We start from the raw sequence: 16,821 nt of genomic DNA, 5'->3' as shown, positions 1-16,821 counted from the left end.
GAAGCTGGGTATATCCAACTCTGCCTCGGAAAATAAAGCCACATGGGATGATTTTGCTTCACACGCTCACAGTACACACACAATGTCTTGCTGATTAATATAAAACTGTGCAAGTGGCTTCTCCCACCAGTTTTTTGACCGATACACCTATAGCGGAAGATATAGACAGGCTGGTGCTATAAAACTTTCTTCATCTCAGATAAAGAAGGAAATCAGTGCCACGTCTGCCCCAAAAAAAACAAGACACTCAAAAGAATATCCATTGCCTTATCCAATTTCTGGATTTTCAAAGAGGCTGTCAGGATTTTCACAGCTTGAAGGTAAGTGAGAAGGCAGATAGCAGAGAAAAGCTCTCCAGTGAAGGAGCAGAAACACCCCCCAATACTCTGATCATGGAAATCACAGGGAAATTGTCCTTCTAACACATCAGAATGTCTAAATTGGGCCAAAGTGGTATAAGGACATGGTCACATCTCCTGATAACATGCTCCTTGGCTCTGGGCTGTGGTGGCTTAGGGGTTTCCTCTCTTTCATGTAACCACCTGAGTTACATGAAACTCAGTGGGGCTGAGAAGCAGTGGGAAAAATTCACAATGAAAAGACTGTAATTCCATCTCACAAGAGAGCACTGCAACCAGGAAAGGAAATCCTGCATGTGAGGTGGCTGGAAGTCAGTGCAGTGCTGAGGAAGAGGGCTGCCTCAGGAGACCACCAGGGCTCAGAGGCAGCATGGCAAATCCACTTGGCCTTACCATTTCCCAGTGACATCACCAGGAATTCCACTAAGTGATTGAAGCTATTTTGCCTTGAAGCCCACTCTATGTTACACAGTAGGGGTTTCGCTTTAGCATTAGGTGTAACTAAAAGGTGAGGCAAATATGAAAACTCTTCTATTTGGCATTTGCCTATATAAACTAGATTTTACTAAAATACATTGTCAGTTTCTGCCTCTGTCAAAAGCTGTGTAAATCAGACCTCTTGTGGGATGTTCTAGAGCGCATTGATTCCAAAATGGCTCTGCTCTTCTCTCATCATCACCTGGCACTCAATTCCAAATCTTCCTGTGTCTCCTATGGGAATAAATGTGTTTTGACAAGTTGTAGAGCTTCCTATTTCAAAACTTCCCTTTTCTTCTGGGAAATGCTCAATTTCCTCAACTCCTTTCATTTTTTCATTTCTTTTTAATAGCAGAGAAACAGAACCACTGAGAAACAACATTTCCAATTACTGTTTTGGCATAAACTCTAGTGCTTTAGGGAGACAGGTGCCGTTCTAAGCGTACTTTGACTCTGCATTTGCTATTGTTAACACCCACAAAAACCATATATTAACTGAAATTTAAGGCAGTGGCCTCTTTTCTGAAGCCTGGCAGGAAGAAACAAATACATAAGCTTTATACATCTCTGTGATCCAAGACAGGTATATGGGAAAAACTTCTTCCATGGCAAGGGGAATAAATCTATTCAAAAATTCAAACAGAATAGAATATGCAAAAACAAGTGAAAGAGAGGAATATCTGAATTCTAAAATAAATTAGAAGTCTCAAAGAGTTAATGACATAACGGCCAGGTACAGGCCACAAACAGTGCATAGCTAAAATGTTACTGTGGAAACAAATGAAAAAATGAACCCCACCGTAAATGTCGAGCGATTGCCTTGCCAAACACCTCACTGACCTACTGGAATGTACAAAACTGTTGAACTCCAATTTTATAACCAAATTCCACCTTTATTATCTTCCGTGTTATTCTAGATAAAGGTCAAGGTCCTCATCAGATTAAAACTGAGAATGAGAAAAAAGGTGCCAGGACTACTCCGTAAGGGAATATGAACAGGAACTGAGAGTGGCCCCAGCACAGGGGTCAAAGGGCAGGGCACAGCCCCCCTGTTTCTGGAAGCAGCAGGTGAAGACAGTTAGTGCAGATGGGTAGAGCCCATTCACCAGAGCCCCAAACACATTTAAGTGATGAACTGGTCCAGGGTATTTCCAGGTATTCTAATCAGCAGCAGGAGGACAGAGCTGGAGACAGTGCTGGAGAGAGGGTTGCAAGGCAGTTTCAAGACCCACACAGGAGACAGGTACCCCTGCTGACACTGCTCAGGGCAGGACTGGGCTGCTCAGGGTAACTGAGGCCCATCAGCACTCTCACGGCCTGAAACAGTAACATTCACACACAATGTGCTCTAGTACAACTTAGGTGTACTTTTGTTAGGTGAAGTGCTGGTGATATGTGATGCCATACCAAAGACAGTAGGGCTGTTTCTGGATTTTGGTCAGTTTATTACCGTTGCTTCAGTTTTTTTGCAACTTGTGTTTCTTTTTGATAATGTGCAATAATCTGAACAATTATGAGGCTATTAATTAAAAGGAAAAGCAAGCCTGCCATCCATATAAATAAGTAAGTGTTATATCCTTTGAACTCCAGAAAGAATGCAGGAGTAAGCCACAGGCCTTGTCCAATGAACCACAGAAAGAGAAGCAGCACAGCCCTATGCCAGGACATCTTAATACTAGGCATTACAAGGGGCAAAAGGCAGAGATACCAGACAAAGTACTGGGATGTGCATACTTTGTTAAAAGTCACAAAAATAGAGGTGTGTAGGAAACAACTGAAGGCAAGGTCTCTGTAGAACGCTATGGAAACAACCAGGAGCAAAAGCAGCTGGGGCAAGAAAGCTGCGAGCCCAAGGGCAAAACTCCACTTGCTCTCTGCTGTCAAGTACAACATGTAGAAATAAGGAGAGAAGTTATGACGGATATCCCTCCTAGTCAGGTGATAGAGGTAGGCGTGCTCCAAAAACTCCCAGCCATAGAGGTGATAAAATGCCACAGTCAAGGCAGCCAGCACTGATCCGGCAACCGTTCCAAAGAGTAGCACGTCGCGGTTCACCATCTTTACCAAGAGGTGCCAGAGGCGCGCCATGACCGTGAGCTTTGCCGCTCTGTCCCCCCGCGCCCGCAGCGCCCCGCGGCCCGGCGCAGCGCTCAGGCGGAGCGCTATGGGCAGCGCGTAGCTCAGGGGATAGATTTTCATGTGCACGGCCAGCCCGTAGCACACGGCGGCCTTGCCCACGCTGCCCGCCTCCACCCAGTACAGCGTGGCGAGCACCAGCAGCGCCACCAGCGCCTCCGCGTTGCCCCGGCTGGACACGGCCATGGGCAGCGGGTTCAGGAGCCAGGCGGCGGCGCAGCACCCACAGGCGCGGCCGGCGGGGGTCCCCCGGCGCCGCAGGGCCCGGTAAGCGACGACAGCAGCCGCCAGGTCCCCGGCCACGAAGAGCAGCTTCCCGAAGGCCTCGGTCAGGAACACGTTGGGCGTCAGCAGCCAGGCCAGGAGCGGCGTATAGCGGTAGGTGGCCCGCCGGTAGGGCGAGCGCCCCTCGGTCACCAGCCGCGCCGCGTCCGTGAACACCCGGTAGTCGACGTCCGTGTAGCGCACCCGCATGGTGCGGTCCTGGTGCAGCCCGTACAGCACCAGCGCCAGCCTCGCCAGCAGCCCCGCGAGCAGGGCCGCACCCACCCCCGCCATCCCTTCCGCGCTGGCTGGGGAGAATGCGGGAGCGGGAAATGCGGGAGCGCGAACACGCGGGGCTCGGACGCTCTCGGCGGACGGGGCGCGGGCAGCCGCGCTCAGCGCCGCTTCCGCCGCTGCGCGCGGGGAGGAGGCGGCCCCGCGCCTGCGCGCTGCGCACCGAGCCGTGCCCGGGCGGGGCGGGCCCGCGCTCCCTCCGGCCCGGCGGGGAGAGGGGCCGGGACCGGCGCTGGGCGCCGCTGGGCCGGGGCGCTGTGGGGAGGGACCCGTGAGGGGCGGTGGGCAGCGGTGCCTCAGCTGCGGGCTGGGAGCCTGGCAGGACATCGGCACCGGGGTCCGGGGAGAGCTGCGGGGCATCGCCACCCGCGCTGCTCCCGGCACCGCCGCTGCCCATGGCCCCCTCACCCTGCCGGGAGCTGTCGGGCTCCACGGGTAGAGAGGCGGCAGATGCAGTAGTAGTTAAGTAAGAGGGAAAAACAACATCTGTTATTTACCTTCTGCAAGTGGTTGTGTTTTGCCTAGACGTATGAGCGCTCTCCGGAGCGCTTAGGTGAGCTTCCTGCCGCAGCAGATTTCTCGTTTAATTAGATCAGAAACAGTGTCGTGAAAATCGGAGCTTAGAGAGAGTCACTTACAACAAAGGAATTAATTCCGCTCTATTTTAAGGGCCTATTATGTATGTTTTTCAGATAGTTTTCCTGTCTGGATATTTGCCATCTCACATTTGAATTGGGGCTGATTGAAAAACAGGCATTTATTACTTATTGCTATTGTGGGTTTCATATTAGAACTTAGAAGGGATTTTATTAGAGATGCTTTATTAATCAAAAATATGAATTTGCTTGTTTAGTAGTTAATTGCAACCTCACTCTTTTTGCTGAGTGGTTTCATTTGGCAATATTTTGGGAGCTGTAGCATTGATGGCTCGCATCACTTACAGAAAATAATCTGCTTTTTCTCAGTTCTGGGGACACCCATCAAAGAACCAGGAACAGATCTTTTGCATTTGGCAGAGGCATTTTGGAGGGTGGCCTAACTGGTAGGATATTCAGGGGACAAAAGATATTTTTGTTTGTGTGCACATAGTTACTAATTTTTATCTGTTAAGGCTGTTCTTCTGTGTATAACAGTACAATGGGATATAGCCTGAAATATCCGATGGAAGAAGCATAGGAACTAACCTGGAGAGTCAGTTTTTTCTCTGTCAGATACTTGCATATTCTTTAGTAAATTGGACATCTTCAATAGGAAATCTCAAGGGAATTCTCCATTAACTTGCCATATGATGTCATGAAGTCCTAAAACTGATTGTTAGGGTGTTTTTGGGAAAGGGAATGAAGGTGGTTGTTAATACTTGGTAAATAATTGCTTATTCACTATTGCGGTTCTACTTTAGAACAGGAAAGATTGGTAACATTTTAATTTTTTCCTCTTTTATGTGTCTTGTATTATAATGGTTGGGGTACTTTTAAAAATGCTTCCATCACCATATCCATTGTTGTGCCCAAGCTTTTATCTGGAAAAGCTAGGAGATTGATACTGAATAAAATCACTGGGACTGAAACAACTTGGAAGTAGATATATATAGATACTACTAATTTTTGGGTTTGGAAAAGTTTGCAAAGAACTCTTGCTATCTGCCAACATTCTCCCAGGATTGCTTGCTGTTCTGATGCCTTCATGAATGGAACATATTTTATTATTTCAGACCCTTGGAGGAAGCTGTTCATGGTCAGATCAGTACACATTGCGGTTTATTTGCTTAAGTGTCCAGATTTAATGATATTGGTGGGATAATATGAGTTTAATTAATAAACGTAGGAGTATGCTGGTGTCTCATGGTTTTCTTCTCTGATTCTGACAGTCTGTTTTCAGACAAATCTTTTATCTGACATTAACAGAAGTTGTTAAGCTGTTGGTAGTCACTGTTTATCAGGATTCTAAAGAAGAACAAAGTAAGTAATTTAATTCTCAAGGGTCATGATGTAAATAAAACAAAATCTGCCTTAGCTACTGCATATGCTGTGACTGTATGACATTGCCTGAACTGGAAAAAAAATTGATTTTCCTTATCAATAATTTAACATCTTCAAAATATGCTTGAAGCTCTACAGAGAATTAAGATTTGGCTCAAAAGTGCATTTGGCTTCAGATTTGATACCAGCTTGCTTAACCTAATTTGTCATGTACTGTAGACTTTAATGCAGGAAGGAGGGCAGTCTTATTAGAGTTATAAATCTGTTGTTCCTGTAAAAAGCTGCTTTTATTTATATCAGTCACCGTAAGCCCCTTTTAGAAAATGCTGGGAGATAAAAGCTAATAGAACTACTGGGACAGAGGCTGATTGATTTCAGTGCACACGAAGGTACAAACAGCATGAAGAAAAGTGTGGAGTCGCCATAACATAAATAGGAATACATATATAAATGTATATTCACATGGGCATAAAGGTTTTATTTCACTACCTGCCAGGCATTTTGTTTACATGCTGTCAAAGATGGACCATCTTACAAAATGAGGTCACTTCCAAATGTGCTTCTGTTGCCTACTTGTCATAGGGGATTATAAATCTGAACTCAAATATTAACTTCTCGCTTCACCCTCTGTAATAGAGACTGCTTGAGCAGCATCAGGACGTATATTCCATAAACTATCTCCTAGGAGCTGCCACTACTTAAGATTTACATGGCAGTGGTAGCATTAAAAGGGCAATGAACTTGGCACTGGTTGTGCCAAGCATTCTAAAGCCTAGTGGAAGTTTTAACCATCTAAAAACCAAGGTACAACTGGAGGGTGGCACCTGAAGGAGACAGTGCTGTGCTGGTTCCTGCTCAGCCAGGGGCAATCCACAGATTTGGGCAGGTTCTTGCTTTTCAGGGGTTCACTCTCCACACTAAGGTGGAAAGTTATGTTTTGAGAAAGGTTAAGCTGAGGCTACTGCCGTCAACAAAGATGAACATATGGCTGAAACCTAGTTCTGATGCGTATGGTAGGGCTAAATATTGGAGGGACTAACAGATTAAATCTGAGAACTTTGAGGAGAATAAAGAGGCTAGAGAAGGTTGACAATTAGATGATGATTCTGTTGAAGTAATATAAGGGAGATGTTGTAACTGGTAGCAGTGCAAGGAAAAGAAGAACAACTGCTGAGTTGTGGTGGTGAGAACCTTACTTAAGATCCAGGTGGCCTAGGGGGCTGGACAAGCTGGAATATCTGAAAAAGTATGGAAGAAAGAGCAGTAAAAGGCTTTTTAGGAGGAAAGCATTTGGAGGATGCTTCCATGTGCTGTATTTTACATCATTCTACAGAGATCTCAGGGTGAGACATTTCTCCTGCAAGTCTCCTCTCAAAATCTAGTTGTTAATGGCTAGCTATACTTTTAGACTTTGTTGTTATGAGATAAAATTTGATCATAAGTGTTGTATGTTTTTCTGTAAGTTGTCATACTGTATGTATGCAGTTACACAAGTCTATATGTATAAAAGATGGTAGGAAAGTTGAGTATTTAAGGAAGCAAAGAAGATACTGGGCAATAGCTGGTATTCGGTCTTCAGACTTCTGAAAGGGGAGACTGCTGTGCTGTAATGTATTAGAGTTCCCTTTTAACTCTCTTGGGTTTTGAACTCAGAATGTTTCCTTGCATGAGAAGTACTCCTGCCTAATATATTTGTAAACTGACAGTAAGTTTTTGATAATATGATAAGTACAATCTGTTTCTTGCAGCACATGAAATTCTGTAGAAAAAGTGACTAACACTTTTCTCAGATTTTTCAAGCTTGATAAAATTAATTGGCTTTGCAAATAGGATTGATGCCTTTCAAATATTTGTAGTGTGTTGATTTTTCGATATTATTAGCAAAAGAGAAATATAATTAAGATTATGTAAGGAAGTGTTCATTTCTGCTTTAATACGGTAATGAGTAATACAGGAGGGTTTGCAAAAATTATCTGAAAAACACAATAGAACTCTTCACAGAAGAAAATCACCATTATATATAAAAAACTACCACTCTTCTTTAAGCTTTTTCTGTTAATGTGTTTTCTTAAAACTGCCTGGTAAATCTATACCCTTATTCACACGTTGTGCTATAAATGTGGCTATTTGGAGAATGTGATTGGAGTTGTAAAGGAATTCTTTTTTTTTCACCACATTGTGATTTTGCACAGTATGTTTTCAAGTGGTGTTGGCAGAGTTCTGCTTGCAGTGGTTATGCTGATTTTATGTCAGTGTGTTAGGTACAATTCCAGCCCTTCAGGCAAAATAAGTACTGGATAAAAATTAGTCTGTAGGGCAACCTTTTAAATTTACCATTAGAAAGAAAAGAAAATATTATATCTGAGAAAGCACATGTGGTGGCAAGAATAAGGTCCACAGAAGTATGATGCTGGCCTAGGGGGCAATTGCAGAAATATGGCCTGTTTTGCTTTAAGGCCGTGGAGAATCTGAGGTGTGATATGGTAAACAGGAGTTGCCTGCATCTAGGATGGACAGTGCCTGGCCCTTACTGCCTGACTTGCAATACCAAAACAAAGCACTTCCCCCTTTGTGCACTGCTTCTATGGCTTTAGCTATTGGTGCAGGCAGCCCATTGGATTAGGACTCCAGAAGTGGGAGCATACACCTGAGGATTGTGCTGAATTTCCTTTACTTTTAAATGATTTTTCTATTCACTTCTGCTAATAAAATAATGCAGAGAGAGAATTTATGAACCCAGGTAAAAGAGAAACTGGAGCTAAATGACAAATTATGAATTTAGGAGACTGAGGGTTCCTATCACTTGACTGCTGGGTTCTGACCATTGTGCAGAATGACACCTCCAGTGACACCTCCAGAAAGCACCTGTGAAAGGGTAAATCTAATTGTGTTAAGCATCACTTCTTGCCAGCTTTTGAATGTGTTAGGGAGACATTTTATGCACTTTTGGTTTATAGCTGCTTAAATTTTTTCTAATTCTTTGGAAGGGGAAAAGAGACAAAACTTGAAACATAACTTTGCTGTTCTCAGGCTGTGTTGTGTTTGCATTTACTCACTGATAAGAACAAGTAACTGTAATTACAGATAAAGTCTCAAACTTAATCCTGCAGAGTTGGTTGATAGGAACACTAGGTACTATTCTCATCACCTCTGTTTCTTATGCTTTTGTGCATCAAATGGATTTCCAAGGTACTTTTTTTACAACAGATACAAGTATGAGTACAAGTTTTTAATGCAAATGGAGCAGTTATTTTATTTTATATAGCACTAAAAGGTTTATAAATTTATGCAATAAAATCAGTGATGCAGTTTCCTGTTTTTGACTTCATGGTCAAACCTGATCAGTTGATCAGAGAAGTTAATATCTTAATGTCTTTATACTTCATGACCAAAAAATGGCTTATGAAGCAATGCCTTTCCTTCTCACAATAAACATCTTACTGTTTCTTCTGACTGTAATCTTGATGACAGTGTTGCATGTACTTGGAATACCAGGTGCAAACACTGAAAATCATAAAGAAGAGGTCTCTTAACTTTCTCACTTTTTGATGGCATTTTGATCCAGTCACAATGAAAAGAAAGGAAAGATATTTGGATAGAGGTATAGTTGAAAGTGGTGTGGGGATCAGTGGGAGCACATACTTCCCATTGGATGATTTTCACTTTCATAGGGGAAATCTCAAATGCTTGGGCAAGGGATTGTTGTCCTACCACCTGCTTTATTTGTGCTGACAGAGTGCCTTAGCTGTTCACACAGAAGACTGAAGCAGTGTGCTGTGAGAGATTCAGACCTGCAAGCGGTGTATTGGACAATAAATAAAAGTAGATGCCTTTTGGATTATTATTTCTTTTACTTCTTGATAATATGGTTCAGCCTAACTGTTTTTCCAGCAGTGGCTGTGCAGCAGTTTAGAAGCAGCTGTTACAAAAGGCAGAGCTCAGCTGCTAGGGCTGACTGTGATGGAAGGACTCCAGAGATGCTGTTTTTGAGGAGCTACAGTGTGTGTGTGTGTGTGTGTGTGTGTATAGACACCCTGGGACTCCTCCTGTGGGAATGGTGGAAGAGAAGAGGGAATAGCTTGCAGTTGTTTAGTGTCCTGTTCTTGACTGGGGATGCCTAGAAGGAGGAAAACCCACTTACACTGTCTCCCTTGGGTGGAATGAAGGAACATCCTGTAGGAGAGAGGAACAGCTGTTGTGGAGCTCTGGTCTGTAGAGACATGAGTAGTCCTCTGGTCTACCCAAAGCTGATTTTGCCTTTTGCTTCCAAGTGTGTTTAAGATCTATGTACCTAAATAGATATCTGAATTAAAAAAAAAAAAAAAAAACCCAAAGAAAAACAACAACCAAAACAAAAAATCATGTTAGCTTTTCTCACAAGATTGCTCTGAGTAATGGTTGATACTGCTAGCAGGTATACAGTGTGTATGGAAAAATGAGAATGAATATTATCTGGGTTTCTGCATCTTCCAAAAGTTTTGAAAAACCCAGTTCTTCTCTGTTACATTAAGCTTCAAATACTCTCTCTGGAAAGGGAAGGAAACATTCTTTTAGCTGGCTTTAGTGCTTTTCAGCTCAAACAATAAAGGACTTCCCTGTCTTCTCTCATGAATTATTTACAACTGGTTAAATAACTGTTTAAATATCTTTTGAACTCTTACTATTATTAAACTTTTCCCCTTCACTATTTTCTAGAGGATGGCATGGTCTTCTTAATATTTTTTGGGAAAGAATCCTCAGTTTTTCTAAAACCTTTTAAATGCATTTATGGGGATATGTGTTTTTAATGCCATTGCCTTTCTTTTTTTGACAGCTTATCAGAAATATCATCTTGAAAAGTGTCCCTGAGTAATAATTCTACCTTATTATTTCTTTTGCAGTATCCTGTTGTATTCTGCATAGTGGTTAAGATGCCATTGTAGTTTGCACTACAGAATGATAATGTACATAAGAATGCACATAAGAATGTGCACCTAAGAATGATAAGCTAAAGAAAGATGTCTTAGAGACTCAGCTGTACAGGATGTATCCTTCACTAGCTAGGTGGAAATTCACCTTTTTTCTTCCCAGTACCTAGGGGTTTTTTATCTCCTAAATATTTAACTGCTCTTCATTCAATCTCTGGCAGTTACTTGGCCAGATCAGTTGCTTATGCACTGTCTGTCTGAGCTCTGCCTCTTGCTGTGTTAATGATCTCAGGTGCTGGTGCTTCTACAGAGTATAATTACCTGGTAGCAAAGTCCATCCTGTCTTTGGTGCTATCTTTGGCAGTCACAGTTCTGTCCCTTCTTCTTTCAGTATCAAAGGATACTGTTCCCTAAGCTTATGTATGTCTGTCTCTTAACTCAGACTCCAGAGCTTATTCATTCTCTGCTGATTCAAAGTGACAGCTGTGCCATCAATCTGTTTGTCAGTTTTTCCCCCAGTTGGTGTGTTGGAGATGCTCTGCTTCACACACAGACTCAGGAATGCTGTCTGGCCCTTTGTGCTCTGCAGGTCTGCTGCGCCTGGATCAGAAGTTGGAGTCAGACTCCATTGGTGTGAGCACTCGTGGTTTCAATGGCAGAACTCCTATTCTAGGAGGGAAAACCCAAGGAAGAGGACTCAGGCAAGCCATATTTGCAGACTTGGGACAATTCATACATAGTGTTCTGTGTCTGCAGTGCAACTGGCAACAGACATGTCACTTGTTTCAGTATTGCTTGTCTTTCTTCATTCTGGTTACTGTTGAATTTCAATATTTGTCCTTGTTGACTGCCACATTGCTGAGTTTGACAGGTTGTTGCCAGAATTTGAGTCTGCTCACATAAATTTTGCATATATTTAAGTAGAGATTCAACCAGTGGTTATCCTGTGTCAGAGTAGATCCTACTTTGTATATAGTAGAAGATTAAGAAAGGGTGCATTTTGAGAGAAAGAGGACAGTTGTATCTCATATTTATTTGATGAAATTTTCAAAGAGTTGATTGTGCCAAAACATACAGTATGAAAGTATCCCCTGGATAAGATGTATGTTGGGTTGAATACCAGAGCAATTCATTGCATCGTAACCATAGTTTTTCCTTATTTTGATTACTGTGTACTAGTACAAATTGTAAAGTAATTGTTTCTGTAAAAAGAACAGATTAGTCAGAACTTGATGCTTACCAAGAAGTCATGCTATTTAAAGGTGATAGAAATTGCCAGAGGTCCTTGAACAACCAAGACTAGAATAATGCAAAATCAACATTATGTTGAACTATATGACATGCTTCTACAGAATGCATAAATTACTTGCGATGAATCTTACTACTCAAGTGCTTTCTGGGGTAACTGTGTTATTCCTGAAAATTAGATGAAAATATACATTTTCTACTCCCAGTAAAAATCACGCTGGAGTAATTTTTAGCTAGGATAATCCAGACACAGTTGAAAAATGTAATTTCTGCATCAGTGAACCTGTGGGCTTCTTCAGGAGGACTGCTCTGTCTTTTAATTCTTGTTAAAATAATTTGAATTTTTAAAATATGGAACAGTTCTTTGTACAAAATGACTAGAAAAGTAATTTTTTTTTGTTTGTTCTGTATTGTTTTGATTGAGTTGATGTATAAAGACAATTTTCCTTTCTGAGAACCAGGCTATTTATAGAATTGCATAGGAAAAAATTGAGCAGGTCTTGCCCAAGGGAATACTGCTACACTCCTCCCTTAGTGCCATCAACACCAGAAAGATTCATTTATTCAGCATCCGTTTTGACTTTCCTCTGAATTTCATAGTTCAGACTTCAATGAAGTAAGAGTATCTCAAGCAGAAAGAGATACCATATTGAGATTTGAGTTCCCCATATTCTTTGATGTCCTAGTGCAAAACTTGGTGTATATTTTCCATTTGAAATAAATGGACATATGTATCTCATTCCTTGGAGAATTCTTAAAAACTAAAAAATTTCATGATGGGAATTTATCTCTAAGCCTAAGACTAAAATGTTTTTAGTCTTAGGCTTAGAGTCTGTTTTTCCTTGCACCACACAGATTTGTCATGGTTGCGGCTTTTCGTGTGACCGTAGGGGCATCCCACATTTTTGTTTGAATGGATTTTAAAAGAACACTAAGAAAGTTTTCACATAAAGTGGGGAAATTTCTAATAGATAATTTAACCTAGGTTGTTTGTTTTAATTTTTAGACAAGTATTAACACATTCTCTGTGCTGTTTCTCCAACCCTAACAACTTACAAACGAACACTGATGAAACAAATGGTATAAAACATTTTTATTACCAGAGTAATTGGCAATTTTATTTTGTTCATCTTTAGGGTCTCTTGCCATGACTCTCCAGTTTTAGAGATCTATTTTAAAAATAAAAGAAATTTTCTGCCCCTCTATTTGGAGAGGGGAGAAAACAAACCAAGTTTTCATAGATATTTTTCAAACCAGGAAAAATCTACTTGTGTTGTAATCTTTGCCACGTTTTCTGTGGGTTGAACAAAACCCTGTCACCAAAACTTTGACTTCTGTGGAGATATTTGAATATTCAGATACTGCCATCAGTCTGGGAGTTGTGAAACCAGTGGGTAAACAGGTATCTAGAGTGCTTTCAGCACTCTTCTGTTCTTCTTAGAACACTCATAGTTGACATGGTAGGGATGGTGTAATCACAGAATCATTTAGTTTGGAAAAGACACTGAAGGTCAGTCTGACTGTAATGGTACAGGTTCAGTTCCTTCCTGCCTTTTGTAGACCTGGGATATCTGTTCTTGCTATAGATACCGCTATTCTGATGAGAGAAGTGGATAAGAAGTTCAAAACAGAACGATATTTGGTTTCTTGAAATAAAGAAATGAAAAAAATAGGCCGAATATGAGATATTCATTAATAGATTTGCTCCCTCTAGCATTCTTGTCCACTTTGGATTTTTTGGATATGAAGAAGTTTACTGGCAGGTTAGGGGTGGCAAGTGATTCCTGGCTTTGATTGCAGCATAATCCTTGTAGAGGTGGCAGCAGATGGGCCTTGGAACAAATTATAAAGCAGAAGTGCGCAGTGCATTTGTGTGAGGTATTTACTTTGAGGTAATATTTACTTATACAGTGGAGCATGCTCCTATTGTATGATGAAGGTACAGCCAATAATGCTGCTCTGAAGAGTTCCTTGTTTTCTAAAAGTAAATATATTGTTGTACATGGGGGAAGGAGAAAAAAAGATTAGTATGTAGGAAACATATGTGCAACAGTTCAAGGCTCTTGATTATCAATCTTCCCAATGAGTTCTGATTGCATTGATTTTTTTCCTTTTTAATCTACTTTAGGTATATCATAATTTAGCTTTTATTACATATCAGGGTATGTGGTGATGTTCTGCTGTAATTCTCTGGCAATCCAATGAAAAATTATGACAAGAATTACTAATTTTTTTCAATTTTTTTTTTCTTAAACGCATAGGCATATAAAATTGAAGGTAATCAAATTAAACTTGGCAGACTGTTGCTAGTTTAAATTGTTTCAAAGAAAATGACTAGGGAGAAGATGAAAAAGCCAGTAGACTTAGAAGTCTTTTTTTTTTCCCAAGTTCCTATTTAAAGACTTTGGCTTGGCATTAACTATTCCATGTGACAGTCAGTTTGATTTGAATTTCACTGAAGACTGTCTCCAGCTTCTGTTCCCCCAGAGTCTAGATGAATCTTTTTGGAGGTGTACTAAATTAAAGATTAATAGCAATAGAAAAGGGAATATGGAAGGGTTAATTCTAAGGCATTACAGGCTTGACTTACTACCTTTCAGAGATTAATTTGTAACAGATTTTTATGAAGTATTGAATTTCATGAACTACTTAAGTCTGTTCCCATATAAACTTAAGCCTTCGTTCTTCCAACCTATGTTTAAAAGTTTGAATATGTATAAGTGAAGAAACACTAAACCCTGACTTTGATTCATCATCACAAAATACAATTGACCTCAGTAATTCTCCTATTATTTTCTTTGAATGAGATAATGCAGTATTTCAAGTTTTTGTGTGTGTGTATGGTCTGTAGTGGTATCCAAGCCAAAAGTGCAGAATTGTACTAGTTGACCTCAGGAGGATTTAAGAACTGAGTGACTTTCAGTATGTTTTTTGCTTTAGGAAGGTGTTAGAAACTCTTATGTAGTATAGAACTGAATGGAAGTAACCTAGGGTTATATTAGCGTCTTCGCAGTCTGAAAGCTCAATGTCTAGCCTATGCTAGCTCTCTACCTTTCCACTATGATTAATGGAAAGAAGTCGATACCTCCAGAGAGCTGGAGCAGGTGAGTCCACCAAAATGATTTACAGAGAAAAGTAGACAAGAAAAAGACTTTCTTTGTGTCTTTCATATATTCTTTCCATAAACATTAGGTGGGAAAATATGAGATAAGGGAATAAGCTAAATTTACTCCTTTATAATTAGGAAAAATGAAGGTTTAAAAGGGGGGAAAATAGATTTTAACAAAATATTAGATTCTGTTTCAAATTTTTGCTGACTGAAGAGCCTGCATTTAAAGGTTGTACTTAAGGAGGAAAAAGTGTTGGTTTGTGTAGTAATAAAGTTTATGCTATTCTAATTCAGACTGCCAATCCACACATAAAACCCCATACTTTTCCCCCATAGTTCCAATCAATTTTTTTCCCATGTGGCCAGTTCTAAATATATTCAGAGGAGATAAAAAGGAACACTAACCAGTAAATCATTTGTTATTAGTTCACAGTAATGTCTATTTGATGCTATTTGATTGTCCATTTTAGTGGCTCTAAGACTTTTGTGAGTCTTAAATTTTTGCTTCAGTTATATGTGTTGTATAATAAAGCAGCTATTCCTGTTCAAAGAGGGAAGACAGCATTTAGACTTTGTGTTTTGAGGAAGAAAGTATTTCTTCTTCAGATAAATGGTTCTGTTTATTTTCTTAGATTACATTTTTTTCACCTCCTGTCCTCTTCAGCTTGGGAGCTGAGAGCTTGCTGGGAAATATGAGATACTATCTTTCACCAAAATACCCTAGAAGAGCGGTGGGGGTCTGCAACAGGTCAATGACTTCTTAACCCAGGAAGCCCAAGCACATAAAAATCACCCCTCAGTCTTCCTTGTTCTTTGACTTTTCATAATTTGTCCATATGCCCAAATTGATTGTACAGCTGAGAAAGGTACCTTTGTGGCCAGGATTACTCAGCAGTGTAAAGCAGTATCTGTCCTCCTTCAGATTCCTGTACAATCTGTCTCTGCCTACGCACCAGCTCTCGTTTCTAGCTTCTTTCCTTGTTCCAGTATCTACTGCCTCGTATTCTCAGTTCATGTCCTTTTGTTAGAACCAGTGTTGCTTTCTCCTTGAGTTTTTGAGGTGGCCTTTCCAGAAGGAAAATTCTTCTTTACTCTTCATCCAAATCTATTCCTCTCCATTTCTGGTGGAACCTTCACATGAAATACACAACTTGCTTCTCCCTAAAGGGTAGTGGTTGACAATGTAAGATCTCTAACCTCCAGCTTGGCTGATAACAGTCCAAAACAGCAAGGACAAGGAAATGCCCAATCACAGCAGCCTTCACCATTTTCTTGAAGTCTTCAGGAAAATTCAGGCTGGGACCAACACCTTTTGTGGGAATAAATTTAGCCCAGCAGTTTTTGGTAGATTTCTAAGCAATTTCAATGCTTTTAAGAGAAGTGCTAGACAGCTTTAATAGATGACTTGATTATATGACCAGCCTTTTGTATGCTTGCTTATTCATTCCCTTACCATTGTGTGTTTTAACTTGGCAAGTGAATCTTGTCAGCACAATTACATCATGCTGTATAAGTCAGGAGCTTTGCTCACACATCAAAATTTATCCAAAACAGAACTGAGCCTTGGTTAATGGAAAGGAGAAATTATAGTCTGAACCAAATAATTCTTGCAGCAAGAACAACCAATAACTATTTTTAGAAGATGTTGAGCATGAGCATTTCTAGAGAGCCAAGGACTCTCTATGACAGCTCAACATGACAGCACTTGTCATAAAATCGGTAGGAGGGATACCTGCTTAAATTTGGAAATGAGAAAGAGTATCTGTATTAAACTGAAAATGTTATTTTAAGGATGTAGCTCTTACCTTTATGATTTTTTTTCAGTATTAGATGTGTTGTCATTTTCACAAACTGTTCTAGTTCAGCTTTTTTCTCCCTCTCTCCCCTCCCATCTTTTTTTGAAGGAGTGGGAAGGAGTCACACATCTTTAGTGCATCTTTAATGTGATAGTCTGAAAATAATTCTAAGTATAATACTCACAGTAACTGTGATGAATAAAGAAGCTGTTATCTTAAACCTTGTTACTTTTGCGCTGCACCATCACAAAT

General features: G+C 40.6%; 2 protein-coding genes across 2 annotated transcripts in view; one reads left to right on the top strand and one right to left on the bottom strand.

Moving 5' to 3' along the window:
- Positions 1-1,265: 1,265 nt before the first annotated feature.
- On the bottom strand, positions 1,266-3,647 carry PIGM (phosphatidylinositol glycan anchor biosynthesis class M). The gene has a single exon (XM_030944614.1). The coding sequence runs from the start codon at positions 3,528-3,530 to the stop codon at positions 2,283-2,285; it is 1,248 nt and encodes a 415-aa protein (XP_030800474.1). The 5' UTR covers positions 3,531-3,647; the 3' UTR covers positions 1,266-2,282.
- Positions 2,819-16,821, top strand: part of RGS7 (regulator of G protein signaling 7) — a 243,269-nt gene continuing 229,266 nt past the window's right edge. Inside the window, exon 1 of the mRNA XM_030944612.1 lies at positions 2,819-3,350. The gene's annotated coding sequence lies outside the window, so the exon portion shown is untranslated. The remainder of the gene's footprint in view (positions 3,351-16,821) is intronic.

Source organism: Camarhynchus parvulus, chromosome 3 (assembly GCF_901933205.1).
Source record: "Camarhynchus parvulus chromosome 3, STF_HiC, whole genome shotgun sequence".
NCBI lineage: Eukaryota > Metazoa > Chordata > Aves > Passeriformes > Thraupidae > Camarhynchus > Camarhynchus parvulus.
Note: the sequence above shows the minus strand (reverse complement) of the source record. Positions and strands in the feature narration are given on the sequence as shown.

Bases quoted from the DNA above. Each gene is read 5' to 3' on its own strand.
- PIGM (XM_030944614.1), bottom strand. From the start codon at position 3,530: ATGGCGGGGGTGGGTGCGGCCCTGCTCGCGGGGCTGCTGGCGAGGCTG.